The sequence below is a fragment of the Elephas maximus genome, chromosome 21 (genome assembly GCF_024166365.1).
Source record: "Elephas maximus indicus isolate mEleMax1 chromosome 21, mEleMax1 primary haplotype, whole genome shotgun sequence".
In the NCBI taxonomy this organism is placed as follows: domain Eukaryota; kingdom Metazoa; phylum Chordata; class Mammalia; order Proboscidea; family Elephantidae; genus Elephas; species Elephas maximus.
The window spans coordinates 22,298,283-22,320,003 of NC_064839.1; the positions used below are offsets into that span (position 1 = coordinate 22,298,283).

The following is a 21,721-nucleotide window of genomic DNA, read 5'->3' on the forward strand; positions in this document are numbered from 1 at the left end:
CGGATGTCAGAAGAGACTCTGAAACTTGCTCTCGAATGTCAAGCAGCTAAAGCAAAAGGAAGAAATGATGAAGTAAAAGAACTGAACAGAAGATTTCAAAGGGAGGCTCGAGAAGACAAAGTATTATAATGACATGTGCAAAGAGCTGGAGATGGAAAACCAAAAGGGAAGAACACGCTCAGTGTTTCTCAAACTGAAAGAACTGAAGAAAAAATTCAAGCCTTGAGATGCAATAGTTAAGGATTTTATGGAGAAAATACTAAACAACGCAGGAGGCATCAAAAGAAGATGGAAGGAATACACAGTCATTATACCAAAAAGAATTCGTCGATGTTCAACCATTTCAAGAGGTAGCATATGGTCAGGAACCGATGGTACTGAAGGAAGAGGTCCAAGATGCACTGAAGATTGGGGAAAAACAAGGCTCCAGGAATTGATGGAATATCAATCGAGATGTTTCAAACAAACAGATGCACCACTGGAGGTGCTCACTTGTCTATGCCAAGAAATATGAAAGACAGCTTCCTGGCCAACCGACTGGAAGAGATCCATATTTATGCCTATTCCCAAGAAAGGTGATCCAACCGAATGTGGAGATTATAGAACAATATCATTAATATCATACGCAAGCAAAATTTTGCTGAAGATCATTCAAAAACAGCTGCAGCAGTATATTGACAGGAAACTGCCAGAAATTCAGGCTGAAGTCAGAAGAGGATGTGGAACCAGGGATATCATGGCTGATGTCAGATGGATCCTGGCTGAAAGCAGAGAATACCAGAAGGATGTTTACCTGTGTTTTATTGACTATGCAAAGGCATTCGACTATGTGGGTCATAACAAATTATGGATAGCATTGTGAAGAATGAGAATTCCAGGACACTTAATTATGCTCATGAGGAACCTTTACATAGATCAAGAGGCAGTTGTTCAAACAGAACAAGGGGATACTGATTGGTTTAAAATCAGGAAAGGTGTGTGTCAAGGTTGTATCCTTTCACCATACCTATTCAATCTGTATGCTGAGCAAATAATCTGAGAAGCTGGACTATATGAAGAAGAACAGGGCATCAGGATTGGAGGAAGACTCGTTAAAACCTTCATTATACGATGACACAATCTTGCCTGCTGAAAGTGAAGACTTGAAGCACTTATGATGAAGATCAAAGACCACAGCCTTCAGTATGGATTGCACCTCAATGTAAAGAAAACAAAAATCCTCACAAGTGGACCAATAAGCAACATCAAGATAAACAAAGATTGAAGTTTTCAAGGAATTCTTTTTACTTGGATCCACAATCAACGCCCATGGAAGCAGCAGTCAAGAAATCAAAAGACACATTGCCTCAGGCAAATCTGCTGCAAAGCGTCTCTTAAAATGTTGAAAGCAAAGATGTCATGTTGAAGATTAAGGTGCGCCTGACCCAGGACATGGTATTTTCAATCACATCATATGCATGTGAAAGCTTGACAACGAATAAGGAAGACCAAAGAAGAGTTGATGCCTTTGAGCTGTGGTGTTGGTGAAGAATATTGAATATACCATGGACTGCCCAAAGGATGAGCAAATCTGTCTTGGTAGAAGTACAGCCAGAATGCTCCTTATAAGCAAGCATGGTGAGGCTGGCGTCTAACATACTTTGGACATGTTGTCAGGAGAACAACATGCCTGGATAAGGACATCATGCTTGGCATAGTACAGGGTCAGCAGAAAAGTGGAAGGCCCTCAACGAGGTGGATTGACACAGTGGCTGGAACAATGCACTGAAGCATAACAATGATTGTAATTATGGTGCAGGACTGTGCACTTTTTCATTCTGTTGTGTGTAGGGTCTCTATGACTCGGAACTGACTTGACAGCACCTAACAACAGCAACAGTTGTGTTTTGAAATTCTGAGTAATTTTTAAAAAGGGTCTCACATTATTATTTTGCACTGGGCCCTGCAAATTATGCAGTTTGTCCTTTCTGTCACTTCCTAGTTGAGTATTCTTCGATCTTATGTTAACCTTCATGGAGTTAATACCAAGCATTCACTTCGTAGGGTTGCTGTGCATATTATTTGAATTAATATAAAAAGTGCATAGAGCACATAATAATCAATTTATCAATGAAGGCTGATACCCACCTCTTTCCGGCAAAGATCTGTCTATCTATCAGTCCATCTATCTTTCCTCATCAAAGCACTTACCAGTTAAAGTTGATTCCAACTCATGGCAACTCTGTGTATGTCAGAGAACTGTGCTCCATAGGGTTTTCAGTGGCGGACTTTTTGGAGGTAGATCTCTACGACTTTCTTCCTAGTTGCCTCTGGGTGGACTTGAACCGCCCCCCCACCTTTCAATTAGCAGCCAAGTGTGGTAACCGTTTGTACCACCCAGGGACTTGCTAGGGAACCACAAAAATGAATCTGACCTTAGTCCTGACCCCAGGAGTTAGAGTCTAACAGGAAAGCCTCTGGTCACCAGCTAACTTGGCTTCATTTTTATTCCTGGTTCCAAATGTACAGATGAACACAAATGAGCCATGGCACAAGGATTGATGGTCAAGCAACCCTGAATTGCTACCCTAGCTGTGTGACCTTGGACAGGGCGTTCCTTTCTCTAAGTCTCAGTCAGTAAAAGTAACCATCCACCTACTCCAGTATTGTTGGAAGATTGAGAGGAAACCTTGGCTGTGGACATGCTTTATCCACCACACAGGGGCTGTGTGTGTGATGGTCATGACCTGGTAGGAGCTCTAGAAGAGCCCGTCCTCCCACCCCCTTCCATCAATGGTGGGAGAAGGTTGGGTTGTGGCAAGGAAAGGAGGCTCTTTCCCGGCACATGAGCTAACAGGTCTTCAAGAATCCAACATGAGTTTCATCCAGGAGGAGTGCCCCCACTGGGCAGAAGGATCCCAAGTTCATGATGAAAGAGAGGACCCTCTTGTGCAGTGCTGAAGGACAAAGAAGCTCCTGGGATAGAATTTACCCACCCTTACCCACAAAAAAAAAAAAAAAAAATTTTTTTTTTTTTTTTTTTACCCACCTGGTCTTTTGATAATCTAAAGGACTGGAGGCCTGTCCCTTGCTTTCAATCCAGGCACAGTGGGTACAATTTTGAAACATTAACCAGGACTTGTAGCTTCTTTTCTACCCTTCTCCCCAACCTACATTCTACTGTGACCCTGGGCCTTCCCCATTCACACATCTAGGGCTTTCCTCAGTTACCACCTTAGAAAAGATTAGTCAGAGCAGAACACAGAAAACCAAGGAAACTTGGCTTTTGAGTCTAACCTGTAAATCCTGAAAGATCATGGGGGGATATGATAGATTTGGAAGAATAAAAGATAATATAGGAGTTAAACTTAATTATCAAGCTATAGATTTCCTGGAAGGAGTGCTGGTGGCACAAACAGATAAGAGCTCAACTGCTAACCGATAGGTTGGTGGTTCAAACCCACCCGCAGGAAAAAGACCTGGCAATCTGCTTCCATAAAGACTATAGCCTAGCAAACCCTATGGAGCAGTTCTGATCTGTCACATGGAGTTGCTAGGAGTCAAAATCAAGGCGACGGCACCTAACGACGGCACCTAACAACAGATTTCCTGGGCTGGAAAGAGGAAGAGAAGGGGTCGGCTTAAGCAACTATGTAGCATTAGTGCAGTCTATGAGAACAGAGGCCTGTAGTCCCATCCTTCTCCCAAACAAGGCTAGGAGGGCACCACAGAAACCCAGGCAGGTTTTAGAGGCAGCTGAGAGTGGAAGAGACCTGAGCCTTGGGGACAAACCTAGTCCCAATCAGATGCGGTTTCTTAGCGTATCTGCATAGACAGGTGTAAGCCTGGACTGTTACCTACAGTTGTGCAGGCTGTGCACTGCACAAGCCTAAGGGGGCCATTCACAATCCCCCATGCAGAATTTTCACATCATACCTGTTGACCTTGTCACAGTGCTATCTGACCCTCAGTGGGGTGAAGAACAAGCAGATTTTTTCTTTTGGTCCAGAATGAAGGGTGATGCTGTAGAGCAGGGGGACAGCAAACTACAGCCCAAGGGCCTGCTCTAGCCCTGCTTCCAGTTTATGTAAATAAATTTTAATTGGAACACAATCACTCTCATTGGTTTACAGGTTGTCTATGGCTGCTTTCGTGCTACAGTGGCAGAGTTGAGCAGTTGTGACAGAGACCATATGGCCTGCAAAGCCAAAAATACTTAATCTCTGGCCCTTTATAGAAGAAGTTTTCTGACCCCTGCCACAGTCTAACAGCCAACCCAGATCCGCATCTGAGGGCCAGATGGGGACCTGGAGGCCTCAGGAAATACCAGTGTGGGCAGATGATAATACTGACAGCCCATTGCTCCCTTACCCGCCACACACCCCAATGAATCAGCCTTACAGGGCTTCTGTAGCTTAGATACAAGCCCAGGAATGTGAGTGACAGATCCTGAAATGTCACCAGCACAAGGGGGCTCCAAATGCAAAGTAAGTTCAATTGTTTCTAAAGAAACGTCCCATTTCTGATCTGTGTTTGTGAACTGAGATGCTCCATCCAATGCACAGTACCAGGTGTGCAGATCCTGGGCTAATTGTTCACACCTCCATTCAGCCTCTTACCTCTGTTTTCGCCAGGTGAAGCTCTGGACACACCTGCTGGCTGGATGGTGCCCACTCAGAAGCCTGCCTTCCCACAGTGCCCTTGTGAGTGGGGAGATGGCAGTTGCTATCCTCACACCCTGGGGGCTTGCCTTCCTGGTCACAGCTAGCAGTTCAGTGAGCATTCAGCCCCAGAGTGCCTAGTGGGTGGGGGGTCAAACCCTGGTAGGTGGCAATCTGCATAGGAGGGTGACTCACACAACCAATCAGACCTTCTTGCTCAGGAAGTTTCAACTGAAACTGCAGAGAAAGCCAGAGCACAGGAGAGGGGACAGAGGAGAACTCAAGACAACAGCGAGCAGAAACCCTGAGTAAACCGACCCATAGGGTCTGGCAGCAGCCAGGACTGCAGAGGCTGAGAGGACCTGAGTGCCCACTGCAGGAGGTGGACAAAATGGCCTGATTGCTGTAGCTCTCTTGGGCCCGTTGCCCAGACAACATTCAGGTCTCCACAAGGTCTGGCTGACTTCAGCTTTCCTCACACCTCCTCACATTCTTACCACAAGTCTCCCCATCACTGAAGAAATTCTGGGACTGGGCTTCCAGTGGTTTTACGCTTTCACACTAGCCTACGCTTGGCCTTCCGCACGTCATCACAAATTGTAGGTTCATGCTTCTCATTCACTATATGGTGGCCCTGTCTTCCCCCTGGGTTATGCCACAAGTGAGCCCGTGTTCATATCCCATTTTTCTTCCAAAGTGCTTGTCATCTATTTTTCAGGTTATTTGTTTTTCTTGCAACCACAGCTTTTTGGTGGGTTTAGGAAAAGTTATTGTTTTGAGGGAAATCCAGTGTTTTCCTGCTGTTGGGATAAGAGTGACAGTCCTTAGAGCTTTCTGCATCTGAGCAGAAGGCAGAAGTCACCCCTGTGATTCTGAAAGGGGCCGTTTTAGGGTGATGCTTGAGGGACTCACTCCAAGGTTGTCACTGTTCAAAAAGTAGTCCAAGCTACAGAGGCTAGAAACCAGCTGCTGAAGGAAGTAGCCTTGGGGAGAGGCTGGGAGGGTGCTGTGTATTTTCAAGGTGGCACAGACTCGTGGAATGGTCAGTAAGGCCACCAGCAGTGCCACAGGGTCACCATGGCACCCCTTCCTCCCACCCCACTCCAGGGACATTCTCAGCCTGTGTCACCTCCTCCTCCATGGGAAGCTCCACACTGAGGAGAGGGATGCTCTACTCCGGTCATCCTAAATCCAGCTGTTGGAAGTTGTTGAGGGCCCAGAGAGATGATGCAGACCCAGGGCCCCCTCAGCAGCTCCCAGAGCCCAGCCTGCTGGTCTCTGCTTGCCCAGAGGCCCAGCCATCCCCAGCAGAGCGTCTTCTTGCTATTGGTGCAGTCTCTCTAAGGAAAACACCAAAAACAAACCCATTGCCTTTGACTCCAACTCTTGGCAACCTCAGGTGTTACAGAGTACAACCCAGCACTGCAGGGTTTCTGGACTGTAATCTTTACAGAAGCAGAGCACCAAGCCTGACTGTCTTCTTTCTTCCACAGCACTGCTGGGTGGGTTTGAACTGCTAACCTTTCAGTTAGTAGTCAAGCGCAAACCATTTGCACCATCCAGGGAACTCATTCTCTCTAAGGAGGAAAGTTTAATCTCCAGACCAAGACACAGACACTGGCTTCATCTCCAAAACAACATTTATTCCCAAAATTGAGGCAACAAGTACAAAATTCCCCATCCCACCAGACAATTCTTCAGCCTCCACAATAAGAAGCCTCTTTGAGCTATAAGTGCCTTCTGTAGAATGCCCATGTAGAGTACCCAGTTGGCTTTCCATTCATAGCTCAATGTGCTCTGTCTGCGCTGGCTTCCCTGCTGCCTTCTTGGCCAGGACCTCAGTCCAGAAAGCCACCTCCTTGTCTTTCAGCTTCTGGGCTGCCTTAGTGGTGATGCCAATCTCCAAGTACCCTTCCTTCTGGTCATATGCTGGCCAATGGGGCAGCCCCTCTCCATTGGGGTCCCTGGGAACAGAATCAAATAGAAATTCTCAAAGCTACAGTGTGGTCTGAAGCAACCTTCTGAGACATGCAGGGATCCATTGGCTTCACCTCTGCCAAGAGGCTCACTTGCCTCCAAGACAGGGAGCCCACCACCTCTGGAGCAGGAAGCTTGTCCACTTTTAGAGAGCTCTCATTGTTAGAGCACTATGGTCATAGAGTCAAGAGCTTTACCACTTAAACTTCCCAATAGGTATACCCTGCTCCCCCTTTCCCAACCCTCCTCCTCTCTGCCACCAGTCTCACCCATTCCGAGCAAAGTTGGCCCACAGTTTCATCACCGTCTTGCTGAGTTTGACCTCCTCTTCTGTGCCATTCCCTGTGGGGAAGAAAAAAAAAAAACTTTGATACTCAAAGTATGCTTCATGGACCACCAGCATCAGAATTATTTTGGGAGCTCATTAGAAACGCAGAATCTTGGCCCTTATCCCACATCTACTGATTCAAAATCTGCATTTTAACAAGATCCTGGGAGATTCGTGTGTACTTTCAGTCAGTTTGAGAATTTGTGATCCAGGACTCATTCTGTGAGCTATTGCATTTGTCTTTTTTGTGCCCACACCACCCTCCTTCTCCTTCAGAACCACGATGTCACACCACACAGCTTCTTTCACAGCAGCTCCAATTCCAAGACTGCTCTCCCTTGGATATTTTCTCAATTTCCTTCACCCACCCACATTTTGATAGTCTGAAAAAAACCGAGCTGAAATGATCCTACAGAGTTATGCCAGGAGATGCCCTGAGGCACTCGTGTGTCTCGACAACCATGAGGTGGGTCACGAGACATCTGCAACACCTAGTAGTTAGGTATCAGAGACATCGGTGAGGATTTTCTTTAAAATATTACATTATTAAATAGATCAAATTTTAAAAGACATGAGTTTTAGACAGAAGTTAAGATAGATGGTGGATATATAGGTAGATAGATAGTGAGCTAGCAAGCTAGATAGATGAGAAGACAGTAGATAGATAGATGCTGGATGATTGATAGATAACGATGGATAGACAAGAAGACAGACACACACATAGACTTAACACCAAGTCTAACCTTATTGTCACTCTCTTTCTGTTATGCTGTTATGAGTGGGAGATGAAAGGGTGGCATTCTAGCCCTTTAGCAAAGGGCCTTGCTGGTGACCTACTACCTGTCGTATTGATGCCACAGGTCTGGATCCTGAGAGTGACCATGGCTGAGGGCACGTGGATGCACATCCCCCATCATGCATGTTAGAGCAGAAGAAAGGCTGGGAACTGCCCAATGTACTTCAACCCTAGTATGGTGAATTCAGGAAACTAAGGCCAGCAAAGAAGGAGGAAATTGCTCAAGGCCACCAAACCGAGACTTGAGCCCAGGTCTCCTAACTACAAGCTCATAGCCAGTAAAGAGCCATCACCTTTTAAAAACGGGGCCCCAAAGACCGAGAAGAGCTCGTCCCCGTGATCTCCTATCACCGTCTTGGGTTTCATCTCTGATGAGAAGCTTGGGCGATACTGAAACTCGTACATGTAGGTGGGGCCTCCGGCATCTGAGAAAACATGGATTCATGCTCCGTTCATGTTAGCGGATACATACCTGGATGATATCAAGGTCTCCAGGGGGCCCTGAGCATTCAGGGAATTTGTTGCACACCTGGGAACTTAGTACACAACACCAGCAATTTTAATAGCAGGTGCCCTTTGTGAGTTCCACCTGTGTGTCTGGCACTGTGTGACCCTGCAGGAAGCCCCTGGTTACCAGCACAGTTGAGAAATGGAGTTTCAGGAAATCTCATTGACTCAGTCTGATACTGATCAAACATGCAATCAAGATGCATTGATAATTACTGATAATTGCATTGCAACAGTAAGAAACAAAGAAGAATGATTGGTATTTGGAAAATATGGCCTTGATGATAAAAGTGACACTGGAGATTGCACAATAACATGTTGCAAGACTAATGACTTATTAAATCCCGGTGGCGTAGTGGTTAAGAGCTATGGCTGCTAACCGAAAGGTTGGCAGTTTGAATCCACCAGGTGCCCTTCAGAAACTCTATGGGGCCATTCTACTCTGTCCTGTAGGGTCGCTATGAGTCAGAATCTATTCCACAGCAACAGGTTTGGTTTGGTTTAGGTTTAATGACTTATTGGGTCAGTCAAAAAGAGGAAGGCTCTCATCACACTGGCTGCAATAATGGGCTCAAACACAGCAATGATTATGAGAATGGCACAGGGCTGGGCAGCGTTTCGTTCTGTTTTACATATGGTTGTTTGAGTCAGAACTGACTTGACAGCATCTAACAACAACAACAACATTGATTCACTGCATAGCTGGTTGAGGCAGGGCAGGGGTTTGGGCCTAGTATTTGTTGAATGAATGAATGTTGAAATTTCTACATCAATCCATTCAAGATGGCTATCATTATAGGGCACTAGGTCAATTCACATAAACCCCTTTGCCTACTGATGCATTCACATGCACAAAATCTATATACATCAAGTGCAGGCTGTTATATTTTATCAGTAACAGACTCATTTTCATTCCTTTGGAGAATATCTACAGCCCGATAGGTGCCTTCTATTTTCCTTAGCCTTGAGCATTTCCACTGTTTTTCTCACCCATTCTTAGAAGAGTGAAGCAAATCCATGTTGTGTGAAAGTGAGGATATTGAAATACAAGTATAAGCAGATTGGGAACCATCTGTCTCTCATCTCTCAGGAAACTACAACCTCAACATTTCATATTTCTGTCCCCTCCCTTATCTTTATTCCTTCTTGTCCCAGGGAGTGTTAAGGTGGTGGTGGGAAAAAGAAGGGGCAATGGAAGGGCAAACTTGCCTCTCTCCTCTTCTCCAGGCCCTCCTCTCTCATGGCTAAAGCTCTCCTGTCCAAGTTCCCAAAAAGATGTCAGTTTTCCTTCTAACTGATTCATCAGAGCCACCAATCACTCAGGGCTTACTCATGGGCCACCCATCTAGAGGAACTCATTGCTTCACTTTGGTCACAATGCCCATGGAGAAGGGATTTTAACAGGGGGAGGGCCAGGTTCCAAGTCAGGTTATTATTATAGAGGACTAGGTCAATTTACATAAATTCCTTTGCCCTCTGATGAATTCACATACACAAAAATCTATATACATCCACAGTGTCATCACTGGAGGGTGCAGGGAGCTCTACACTGGGTGACACCGTCAGAGAGGATGACACCAAAATGACCATCTACAAAGTTTTTGTGCAGTGTTTCAGTAGAAACATTATTTTTTAGTGAAAATATCCCTGTAGTTAGTTATAACAACAAAAATATTTTTCATAAGCCCAGCATACATGTATCAATATACCTACAAGGCTAAAACTCTATGCTAATTTACTTTTTTTTTTTAAATAATTTTTATTGAGCTTTAAGTGAATGTTTACAAATCAAGTCAGTCTGTCACGTATAAGCTTATATACACCTTACTCCATACTCTCACTTACTCTCCCCCTAATGAGTCAGCCCTTCCAGTCATTCCTTTCGTGACAATTTTGCCAGTTTCTAACCCTCTCTACCTTCCTATCTCTCCTCCAGACAAGAGAGGCCAACACAGTCTCAAGTGTCCACCTGATACGAGTAGCTCACTCTTCATCAGCATCTCTCTCCAACCCATTGTCCAGTCCCTTCCACGTCTGATGAGTTGTCTTCGGGAATGGTTCCTGACCAACAGAAGGTTTGGGGACCATGACCACCGGGATTCCTCTAGTCTCAGTCAGACCATTAAGTCTGGTCTTTTTATGAGAATTTGGGGTCTGCATCCCACTGATCTCCTGCTCCCTCAGGGGATCTCTGTTGTGCTCCCTGTCAGGGCAGTCATCGGTTGTGGCCGGGCACCATCTAGTTCTTCTGGTTTCAGGATGATGTGAGTCTCTGGTTCCTGTGGCCCTTTCTGTCTCTTGGGCTCATAGTTATCGTGTGACCTTGGTGTTCTTCATTCTCCTTTGATCCAGGTGGGTTGAGACCAATTGATGCATCTTAGATGGCCGCTTGTTAGCATTTAAGACCCCAGATGCCACGTTTTAAAGTGGGATGCAGAATGTTTTCATAATAGAATTATTTTGTCAATTGACTTAGAAGTCCCCTTAAGCCATAGTCCCCAATCCCCCGCCCTTGCTCCACTGACCTTTGAAGCATTCAGTTTATCCCAGGAACTTCTTTGCTTTTGGTCCAGTCCAGTTGAGCTGACCTTCCGTGTATTGAGTATTGTCCTTCCCTTCACCTAAAGTAGTTCTTATCTACTAACTGATCAGTAAATAACCCTGGTATAAATCCCACTTGGTCGTGGTGGATTATTTTTTTGATATGTTGTTGAATTCTATTGGCTAGAATTTTGTTGAAGATTTTTGCATCTATGTTCATGAGGGATATAGGTCTGTAATTTTCTTTTTTTGTGATGTCTTTACCTGGTTTTGGTATCAGGGATATGGTGGCTTCATAGAATGAGTTAGGCAGTATTCCGTCATTTGTATGCTTTGAAATACCTTTAGTAGTACTGGTGTTAACTCTTTGAAAGTTTGGTAGAACTCTGCAGTAAAGCCATCGGGCCAGGGTTTTTTTTTGTTGGGAGTTTTTTGATTACCGTTTCAATCTCTTTTTTTGTTACGGGTCTATTTAGTTGTTCTACTTCTGATTGTGTTAGTTTAGGTAGGTAGTGTTTTTCTAGGAATTCATTCATTTCTTCTAGGTTTGCAAATTTGTTAAGAGTACAATTTTTCGTAATAATCTGATATGATTCTTTTAATTTCAGTTGGGTCTGTTGTGATGTGACCCATCTCGTTTCTAATTTGGGTTATTTGTTTCCTTTCCTGTATTTCTTTAGTCAGTCTGGCCAATGGATTATCAATTTTGTTAATTTTTTCAAAGAACCAGCTTTTGGCTTTGTTAATTCTTTCAATTGTTTTTCCATTCTCTAAATCATTTAGTTCAGCTCTAATTTTTATTATTTGTTTTCTTCTGGTGCCTGATGGATTCTTTTGTTGCTCGCTTTCTATTTGTTCAAGTTGTAGGGACAGTTCTCTGATTTTGGCTCTTTCTTCTTTTTGTATGTGTGCATTTATCAATATAAATTGGCCTCTGAGCACTGCTTTTGCTGTGTCCCAGAGGTTTTGATAGGAAGTGTTTTCATTCTCGTTGCATTCTATGAATTTCTTTATTCCCTCCTTAATGTCTTCTATAACCCAGTCTTTTTTGAGCAGGGTATTGTTCAGTTTCCAAGTATTTGATTTCTTTTCCCTAATTTTTCTGTTATTGATTTCCACTTTTATGGCCTTACGGTCTGAGAAGATGCTTTGTAATATTTCGATGTTTTGGATTCTGCAAAAGTTTGTTTTATGACCTAATATGTGGTCTATTCTAGAGAATGTTCCATGTACACTAGAAAAAAAAGTACACTTTGCAGCAGTTGGGTGGAGTGTTCTGTGTAAGTCAATGAGGTCAAGTTGGTTGATTCTAGCAATTAGGTCTTCCATGTCTCTATCGAGCTTCTTACTGGATGTCCTGTCCTTCTCTGAAAGTGGTGTGTTGAAGTCTCCTACTATAATTGTGGAGGTGTCTATCTCACTTTTCAGTTCTGTTAAAATTTGTTTTATGTATCTTGCAGCCCTGTCATTGGGTGCATAAATATTTAATATGGTTATATCTTCCTGGTCAATTGTCCCTTTAATCATTACGTAGTGTCCTTCTTTATCCTTTGTGGTGGATTTAACTTTAAAGTCTATTTTGTGAGAAATTAATATTGCTACTCCTGCTCTTTTTTGCTTATTGTTTGCTTGATATATATTTTTCCATCCTTTGAGCTTTAGCTTGTTTGTGTCTCTAAGTTTAAGGTGTGTCTCTGGTAGGCAGCAAATAGACGGATCGTGTTTCTTTATCCAGTCTGAGACTCTCTGTCTCTTTATTGGTGCGTTTAGTCCATCTACATTCAGCATAATTATAGATAAGTATGTGTTTAGTGCTGTCATTTTGATGCCTTTTTATGTGTGTTGTTGACAATTTCATTTTTCCACTTCTTTTTTGTGCTGAGACGTTTTTCTTTGTAAGTTGTGTGTGCCTCATTTTCATAGTATTTAACTTTATGCTTGCTGAGTCGTTATGTTTTTCTTGGTTTTTATTTTGAGTTATGGAGTTGTTATACCTCTTTGTGGTTACCTTAATTATTTACCCCTATTTTTCTAAGTAAAAACCTAACTTGTATTGTCCTATATCGCCCTGTATCCCTCTCCATATGGCAGTTCTATGCCACCTGTATTTATTCCCTCTTTTTGATTATTGCGATCTTTTACATATTGACTTCAATGATTCCCTGTTTTGAGCATTTTTTTTCTTTTTAAAATTAATCTTAATTTGTTTTTGTGATTTCCCTATTTGAGTTGATATCAGGATGTTCTGTTCTGTGGCCTTGTGTTGTGCTGGTATCTGATATTATTGGTTTTCTGACCAAACAATTTCCTTTAGTATTTCTTGTAGCTTTGGTTTGGTTTTGCAGATTCTCTAAGCTTCTGTTTATCTGTAAATGTTTTAATTTCACCTTCATATTTTAGAGAGAGTTTTGCTGGATATATGATCCTTGGCTGGCAGTTTTTCTCCTTCAGTGCTCTATATATGTCAACCCATTGCCTTCTTGACTGCATGGTTTCTGCTGAGTAGTCTGAACTTATTCTTATTGATTCTCCTTTGTAGGAGACCTTTCTTTTATCCCTGGCTGCTTTTAAAATTTTCTCTTTATCTTTGGTTTTGACAAGTTTGATGATAATATGTCTTGGTGATTTTCTTTTTGGATCAATCTCAAGTGGGGTTCGATGAGCATCTTGGATAGATATCCTTTCGTCTTTCACGATGTCAGGGAAGTTTTCTGCCAACAGATCTTCAACTATTCTCTCTGTGTTTTCTGATATTCCTCCCTGTCTGGGACTACAATCACATGCAAGTTATTCTTCTTGATAGAGTCCCACATGATTCTTAGGGTTTCTTCATTTTTTTTTTTTTTTAATTCTTTCATCTGATTTTTTTTCAGCTATGTTGGTGTCAATTCCCTGGTCCTCCAGATTTCCCACTCTGCATTCCAATTGTTCGAGTCTGCTCCTCTGACTTCCTATTGCATTGTCTAATTCTGTAATTTTATTGTTAATCTTTTGGATTTCTGAATGCTGTCTCTCTATGGATTCTTGCAACTTATTAATTTTTCCACTATGTTCTTGAATAACCTTTTTTGAGTTCTTCAACTGCTTTATCAGTGTGTTCCTTGGCTTTTCCTGTAGATTGCCTTATTTCATTTCTGAGGTCATCCCTGATGTCTTGGAGCATTCTGTAAATTAGATTTTTATATTCTGTATCTGGCAATTCCAGGATTGTATCTTCATTTGGGAAAGATTTTGATTCTTTAGTTTGGGGAGTTGTAGAAGCAATCACGGTCTGCTTCTTTATGTGGTTTGATATCGATTGCTGTCTCCGAGCCATCTCTAAGATATTGTAGTGATTTATTCTATATTTGCTCACTGAGTCTTGTTTTGTTTTCTTTCAATATATGTAGATGGGCTACTAGATTGCGCTGTCTTGATTGTTGCAGTCCTTGAATCACTTTTGTCCTATTACCAGCTGGTTTGGGCTGTTACCAGATATATAAGCCTAAAAGTCCATTCACTATTCTTGAGTAGAATCTGATTTTGTGTCACCAAGTGTGCGGTGCAGACTGTCACCTATCCACCTAGAGAAGTAGTGGTGATAGTTGTGAGCACCAGATTCTAGTAGCAGCAGGGTTTCACACTCCGGGGGGGGGTGGGCAGGATGCTGACAGGCTTCCCCCAAGTGTCAGTGAGGTAGGTGTGTCTCTATTCCTAAAGCACTTGGGTGGGTGGGTTCTGCAGGTGTACCTTAGGCCCCCAATGCAAGTACCTCTACAGATTGGTAGGTGTCACCCTCCTTAGACCCCTAAGGCCAGAGGCTAGGTGGTCTTGGGGGAGCTTCAGCCCTCAGTTTCCTGTTGTGGGTCAGTGAGGGCTCTGTTGAATATGCAGAGATATCAGACCTGGGAAACTTGTCTTTCCAGTAATCCGCTAAAACAATTACAGTCAGATCCCTATCAGGAATGCCTTTGCATTATAATAGCCACCTTGTTCCCTGTGGGGATGAAAGCCCAAGACTGACTTGGCTGGCGCTGGTTCTGTGTTTTTAGTCCAATTAGGGAAGGATTTTTGGTCCCCGGGTTTTTTGTATCTGCTTCTCTCAGGCCAGGAGAATGGGTTAGGAAAAGACCAAAAAAGAAAAGAAAAAGAAAGAAAGAAAAACCACAGGGCAGTTCACTCTCTGGCTCAGGAAATTCCAATGTTAATAAAGCCACCTGGGAAGGAGAGGGGAGGGTTCAGATAAATAGGAGAAAGTAGCATCCCAGAATATAGACAAAGTTACTTATCTTGCTTGGGATGACTGTTTTATCTGAGATTCCCAAGGGGCGCGTCGACTGTGTGTGCTGGCTGGGTAGAGATTGCCCCAGAGGGTCAGGCCGCGTCCCGTGCTTGCGCTGTCTCAGAAGCCGTGGTTAGTTCCTCCGCTCCCAGTCCAAAGCCCAGCGCCAAGGTTCCCCGGCTAGGACACCTCACTCCCAGCTCTAAAACCAGTCGCTGCCTCCCGGTGACTTCTCCTGTGAGCTGCGTTGCTGCGCTGCCTGCGTGCACTGGGTGGGCTTCCCCCGAGGTCAGTTCAGCGGGCTAGGGCTGCGCCCCGTGTTTGCACCATCTCAGGATGCCGTGCTCAGTCCAAAGCCTGGCTCCAGGGTCTCCTGAGTGGGACGCTGGCTCCAGGCTCCGAAAACAGTCGCTGCTTCCCCGTGGTTGTTCGTTCTCAGTCTCTGTCACTCAGGTCAACTCTTTAGATCTGTGTTTGATGGCCAGGGTTCGTAGATTGTCATGTATGTGATCGATTCACTTGTTTTTCTGAGTCTTTGTTGCAAGAGGGATCTGAGGTAGCTTCTACCTAGTCAGCCGTCTCGGCCCCCACCCGCTAATTTACTTTTTGATCTTTGTAATGCCCTCGGGTCAGAGCTGTCATTACTACCCAATTACAATGACATTTTGAATCACATGGTTTTGTCTGCATGAGCTACAATTCCGTGCTATTGTATTTGTTGCTTCTGGCGTTTTTATGCTCACTGATGTCTTAGCTACAATATTATGGTAATTAGTATTTGCAAACCTATATCAATAACTTTTTTGAGAATGAAGTAGTAATTAAAAGAAGGAGAAAAATCAAAAAAGCCTTCCACTCAGTTACTAATAATGTTGTAACTAATAATATTACAATTCAATGTAGAAAGATTTCACAATTTTGTTGTTAATATTCATATAATGTAAAAAAATATTAAATTTAAGCAATTTATAACAACATCACATGTTAGCCTGCAATTAAAATTGGTCATAATCATTACTAAGGATTCTGTATGGTCTGGTATGGAAGGAGGTCCATGGAGGGGGGTGATACTGTGAGTTACCTTGCTGGGTGTCACCAACCCTAGTGACACTATTATACACCCAGAGGACCTTTGGCATGCACAGTGATTTGCCAGAGGGCTTTGTTTGGCCACTAGAGACTGTGTCCACACGTGCCACAGGTCAAAAGTGCCAGGAAATTAAAAACCCATTGGGAACAGCCTTTAACCAATGACTAGTGGGAGGTGGTGGTAAGTACCAAAGCTCCCTTGCTGCTCAGGTGGGATGACGACCCTGAGACATGCCCTCTCCTTGTTTCCCAGAGTTCCCAGCTCCAGTTGTCCAGAGTGGATACCTGCTTAACAATGCATCATTGATTGGCTCCCTTCTTTCTCCTGGGTGACTTCCTCACATTCCTATCAGAGTTTCCTGGGATCATCTCCCAAATAAACTACTTGTGCTCAGATCCCTTTCTCAGAGTTGGCTTCTGGCAAAAACCAAAACCGGACAGCACCCCACTCCAGGTCAAATGGAATTAGCCTTTGAAGCTGCCTTCTTGGCAGTTTCAGCATATGCGTCTGTGCTGGGGGTCAGGGACTGGGAAGGACAGACAAAGGATCTGGAGGGGGTTGGCATCCCCTTCCTTGTCCAACCTCTGGGACTCACCCCTGTGACGACGTGCCATATTCACAGACGGGACACCAAATACTGCATCTCCAAGCATGTCCAGGAACAGGTCTTTCTTTTTGACAGGGTCATCTGTCCCACCTAAGTACTTCTCGGTGATCACTGGAGTCAGTTCCTCAGGGATGGCCTAAATGGATTAAAAGTGAAAAGTGACCACCAGCTGCCTGCCCCCAGGTGAGCAGGTATGGTTTCTCCACCCAGTGAGGAAAGCTTGCATTAATAGCGCACCAATTGAGCCCTTTGCAGCTCTCCCCCAGGGTGGCAAGGTGGGAAAGGCAGGAAAATGGGGGTAGAGCCCTCAGGTCCTAGTCTTTGTTCTGCCATTTAATTGCTATATGGTTTTGGGCAAATCCCTACCCCTTTTTGGGTCTCAGACAATTCCCACGATTCACTGGGCTCTTACAACAAGGGGGTAGGACTTCCATAAGAGCGATGCAGCTGTCTTCCGGTCCAGTTTACCTTCAGAGAGTGGGTAGTCCATAATCTGTTAAAAAAAATGATTATGCACCTGTGACTCATCGAGAATTAACAGAAAGAACCAACCAAGGAAACCAACACAGACTGAAGGGCCTCTTACTTTGCCATGCTTTGATCAGCATGGGCTTTGTTGAATTGGACAAAATCAATGAATCAAATGGACTTACATTCAGAAAGTCAAGAGGAAGAAAGAGGATTAAAAAATGTTTTGCAGAAGCTGCCCCAATTCTTTGCAGCCTACTGTGACATTTATCAGGCTGGAATCCCCCCAGTGCTCAGTGAGTCAGAAGGGAAGGCTGAAGCCAGGTAGTGTTGAATAGAGGGCTGTGGAGCAGATGACACAGGCCTGCCTCAGATGGCTGAGGAAGCCCCGACTCCTGCCATTAGGGCTTTGGTCCTTTGGGATAACCTCTGAAATCTTTCTAAAGGGAAAATCCTTCTTCACTTTTAGAAGGCAATTTTAACTCACAAGAAAGCATGTTTCTCTGAATCTTTCCAATTAGGTTACTAAGAGCATGTGCAGAGACTTACAGAGAAAATATGAAAGCACCAAGCCCAAGCTGGGAGACTCTGGAGCCCAGGCTTAGCTCTTCTTAACTCCCAAGCTCCTTCCCCATTCCAGGCCTTGGTTTTCCCACATGAACCATTATTATCTCTACAGGTCCTCCCAGCATTGACATTTCAGGGTTCTTTGATTGGAAACAGTGTTTGGAGAGATGGGTTCCCATGGGCAGCAACACTCATTAGGCCTTCCCAGAGAAAGTTTCTATGGAAATGTCAACTCATGCCACAGGGGACTACTGCCCTCAACTCAAAGAGGGGCTTGGAGAATGAAGAACACATCCTACTAAAGAAGAGAGGGGTTGTGGGGGGACAGTCTAAGAGGCCTCCACATTCTTACTGTTGGAATAACCCAGCCAAACTCTTGCTTGTTGATTCCGATGATGTAAGGGACGGTATTGAATTTCTTTTCAGCCATAATCTCTTCAGGTGTCTTCGGCAACAGTACTCCATCAACCACGGTGGGCAGGAAGGGATAGCTCTGGAAGAGAGCAGAGTAGTGAGGCCAGAGCTGGGTGGTGTAGGGGGTGGTGGGGGAAAAGGGGTGACCAACATCAGCAGCAGCATTTGGCTCAAATATCACCTTCTCATTGAGCCTTCCCCTCTTCCTTCTACTTAAAATTCAAACCACTGACACACCCATTGGCAAGCTCTACTCCAATTTCCTGCTTTATTTTTCTCCATAACACTAACTTCCATCAAACACACCACACACTTTGTTTATTGTAATCCCCCCAACTGAAATGTTAACTTCTAAAAGAGCAGGGAGTTTTGTCTTTTTTTTGGTCTGTTTTGCTGTTATAGCCCCATTGTTTAAATCAGGTTCTGGCACATAGTAAGTGCTTATTAAATAATCACTGAGAGACTGAATGAATTCTAGTGAATCCTCACAGTGTCACTCCCCAGGGAGGGAGTAGAGAGGACAGGATTGTAAGATGGTACAGAGGCAATGTTACCAGAGGCTGGTAACCTGTTGAAAGGTGGCAGATGAAGAAGGAGATGGGGAGGATGTGGCTGAAGTTTCCAGCCTGTGTGGCCGGGAGGAGAGTGCACCCAGGACTGAGACCCTTGGCTCCCTCCCTGAGGCCCTGTAAAGAGTGCAGCTTGCACAGCCAACCAACCCTGGCCTCTCGGGAGAGGATTTGGGGTCCTCAGTGAAGGTTCCTGAGGAAACTCCTTATCCAGGTAACATCTCTGACACCCCATGGAGGAAGATTCTAGCCCAGCCTCCACCCAAAGGGGCATTTTGGGGAGCAGGAAATATAAGCAAGAGAAGGTTAGACTGGGTCCATATGGCACAGAACTGATGACTGGGAGCACTGGACTGGGAGTCTGGGAAATGGGCTCCAGTCCTGCCTCTGGCCCTCCTGGCTGTGTTACCCAGGCCAGTCACTGCCCCTCTCTGGGCCTTGGTAATATAAACACAAGGAGTTACTGTGATTCCACAAAAAGGAGGATTCTTTCATCCACATTTCACTGGAGCTTAAAGTGCAAGGCTTGAAAGTTGTAATTAAAAAAATGAAGGCCCTTACCTCTCTGGGGTCTCCAAGTAAATCAAGACTGAAGAATTTCTGTGAAGACAATGGCAGAGGCTATGAATGAGAAGCCTTCCTGGGAAAGAAGCTGATCGTTTGTTAGCTGTGCCCTGGAGGTAACGGGCTGTCCTTCCAGGTGCCACCCTGGCTGGGCCGAGAGGAAGTGGGCCGGACCCTGGCTCCCCTGGTGTAGGACAAGGGGAGGGGACGGCAGGAATAAGGCAAGGACAAGCCCTGAGGACCCTAAGCCAGTGTCCTGGAGCTCTGGAGGGGGACATCTCTTGCTTGTGCCTGCCCTGCCCTCCATCTTTCGCCTTGTCCTGGAAACAGCACCCCAATTCTCCTCTCGAGAGCTTTCCTCTTCCCCACTGTCACCCCATTGGTTCAGGCGTGTACACAAGACCTGGGGTGTTGTGGCTCCCTGACCACAGTGATTAGTTCAGGAATGATACTTGCTCGTGTCAGCTCAACAGTTTACCCCCAAACTTCTGCTGGAATTAGTGGGAAAGAGACATCTCTTTCCACTGGGGTTTCGAAGCTGATAAGATGTAAGTCTAGAGTGCCATTGTTGTCTTTAATCCCCCAGGGGACAAAGCCACCTGAGAGTGAAGCCAACATTGAGCGTAGGAAGCTGAGAGATAGAGACAGATTTAAAAAAAAACAAACCAAATCCACTGCCATTGAGTCGATTCCAACTTACAGCAACCTGACAGGACAGAGGAGAGCTGCCCCATAGGGTTTCCAAGGAGCAGCTGGTGGATTTGAACTGCCAACCTTTGTGGTTAGCAGCTGAGCTCTTAACCACTGCATCACCAGAGACAGATAGATTCCCAAGAATATCATATGATCACCTGGATCCAGCTGTGTCTGAAGCTACCTACTCCTGGACTTTCAAGTTACCTGAAGATTCTGTTACAATGTGTTCCTTTTTTTTTTTTTTTGCTCAAGACACTTTGAGATGAGTTTTCTCATCTTGCTTTAGAAAATCCTGATTGACACAAGCTCACTAAAAGGCATCCTCCCTATGGCTCTCTTTGGTGTATGATCACCAAAATTGTACTGATTGTTATATCACACTGCAATTGACAGGCCTGCCTAGTATGCAGAAAGTGGCCATTAAAGGTCCCTCCATTCTGAGTTGTAGCTCCAGCAGCCAGGTGTGTGTGTGTGTGTTGGTGACAGTGAATAATCATGAAAGGCACTTTCACATGATCTCAGAAAATCCCAGGAGGAGATTTTAGGGTTCTTAGGTTCTCTGGGTTTTCCCAGTCTCACCAACTCTCCCCTTAGAAGCTGAGTCCTCTTGTGCCTCATGGACAATTGCTAAAATATTTGCCTCTTTCCAGGCATCAGTAAATACCCGTGGGTTAATTCTTTGAACACTTTGGTCACCTTATTTGGGCCTAAGATACCAGGATCCAAGCCCAAAGACCACACTGTGCTCAACCCATGGGGTCATAGGCAGAGCCCAGTGCTTTATGCCTGCCTCTGGGAAACCAGGAATATTCTCAGGAGGCCAGGGTCCAGATGGAAATTCCAAGGGCTCAGGCTACTACTGAGCTCACATCCACACCCTTCCCCCACAAAGGGAATAGTTTGGCTATACATCCTGTATTCTCTGAGGTGTCAGCCCTGCTGTACCTTTCTGAGATGACAAATGCCATAGCCATCCATCAATCCTCAAATGTCACCTACTCTGTGAATCATCCCTGCTGGTTAAAATGAATGCTTCCCTGCTCTGTACTCCCACCACATTAGCCCACCAAGTATGTGGGTGTGTTTTTCCTTGGATACCCATATTCATGTCTGCATCACCTCCTCCAACACCCCCATATGGTTAGCATAGACAAATGGATGGATGGGTGGACTGATGGATGGATATATGGAAGGGGTTGGTCAATACATGCAGTATGGATGAATCGGATAGATAACTGGATAGATGGATGGTAACTGGCAGAGAGATGAATCTTTGGTTTTTAGAGTGTAAGATATATGGTGGCTGGATGATGAATGGATGCCAGATGGGTTGATAATAGATGCATATAAGGTTATTGATGGATTAGTGGATTGACTGATACTAGATGGATGAAAAGATATTGATTGTTGGATGAATTGGTAGTTGAATAGATGGATAAGAAGATAATAAATGGATGGATGGATGGATGGATGGATGGATGGATGGATGGATGGATGGATGGATGGATGGATGACTATCCTAGAATCATAATTGAGTCAGGGTCTCAGGAAATCTAGAAAATTGAGCTACTATTGAGTTATAATTTAGGTAGTTTCTAAATTAACCAAGATAAATTTTGACAACCTTTGTTCCTAATACCCTCTTCCCCAAAATTCAGGATGGTGGTTACCTCTGGGAGGGAAGGAGAATGGAACT

At 44.5% G+C, this 21,721-nt stretch overlaps 1 protein-coding gene across 7 annotated transcripts in view; it reads right to left on the reverse strand.

Moving 5' to 3' along the window:
- Positions 1 to 6,239: 6,239 nt before the first annotated feature.
- LOC126064515 (liver carboxylesterase 1-like) overlaps positions 6,240 to 21,721 on the reverse strand; it is a 283,681-nt gene continuing 268,199 nt past the window's right edge. For 5 of the 7 annotated variants that reach the window (XM_049863669.1, XM_049863668.1, XM_049863670.1 and 2 more), the window contains 7 exons: positions 19,327 to 19,365; positions 18,135 to 18,275; positions 17,160 to 17,240; positions 16,736 to 16,883; positions 8,035 to 8,166; positions 6,887 to 6,959; positions 6,241 to 6,604 (listed from right to left, as the gene is read on the reverse strand). In XM_049863669.1, the coding sequence (XP_049719626.1) occupies positions 6,421 to 6,604; positions 6,887 to 6,959; positions 8,035 to 8,166; positions 16,736 to 16,883; positions 17,160 to 17,240; positions 18,135 to 18,275; positions 19,327 to 19,365 (798 nt within the window). In that variant the 3' untranslated portion in view covers positions 6,241 to 6,420. Of the gene's footprint in view, positions 6,605 to 6,886; positions 6,960 to 8,034; positions 8,167 to 16,735; positions 16,884 to 17,159; positions 17,241 to 18,134; positions 18,276 to 19,326; positions 19,366 to 21,721 lie in introns of all 7 variants that reach the window. The other 2 variants (XM_049863663.1, XM_049863666.1) reach the window with 2 other exon arrangements.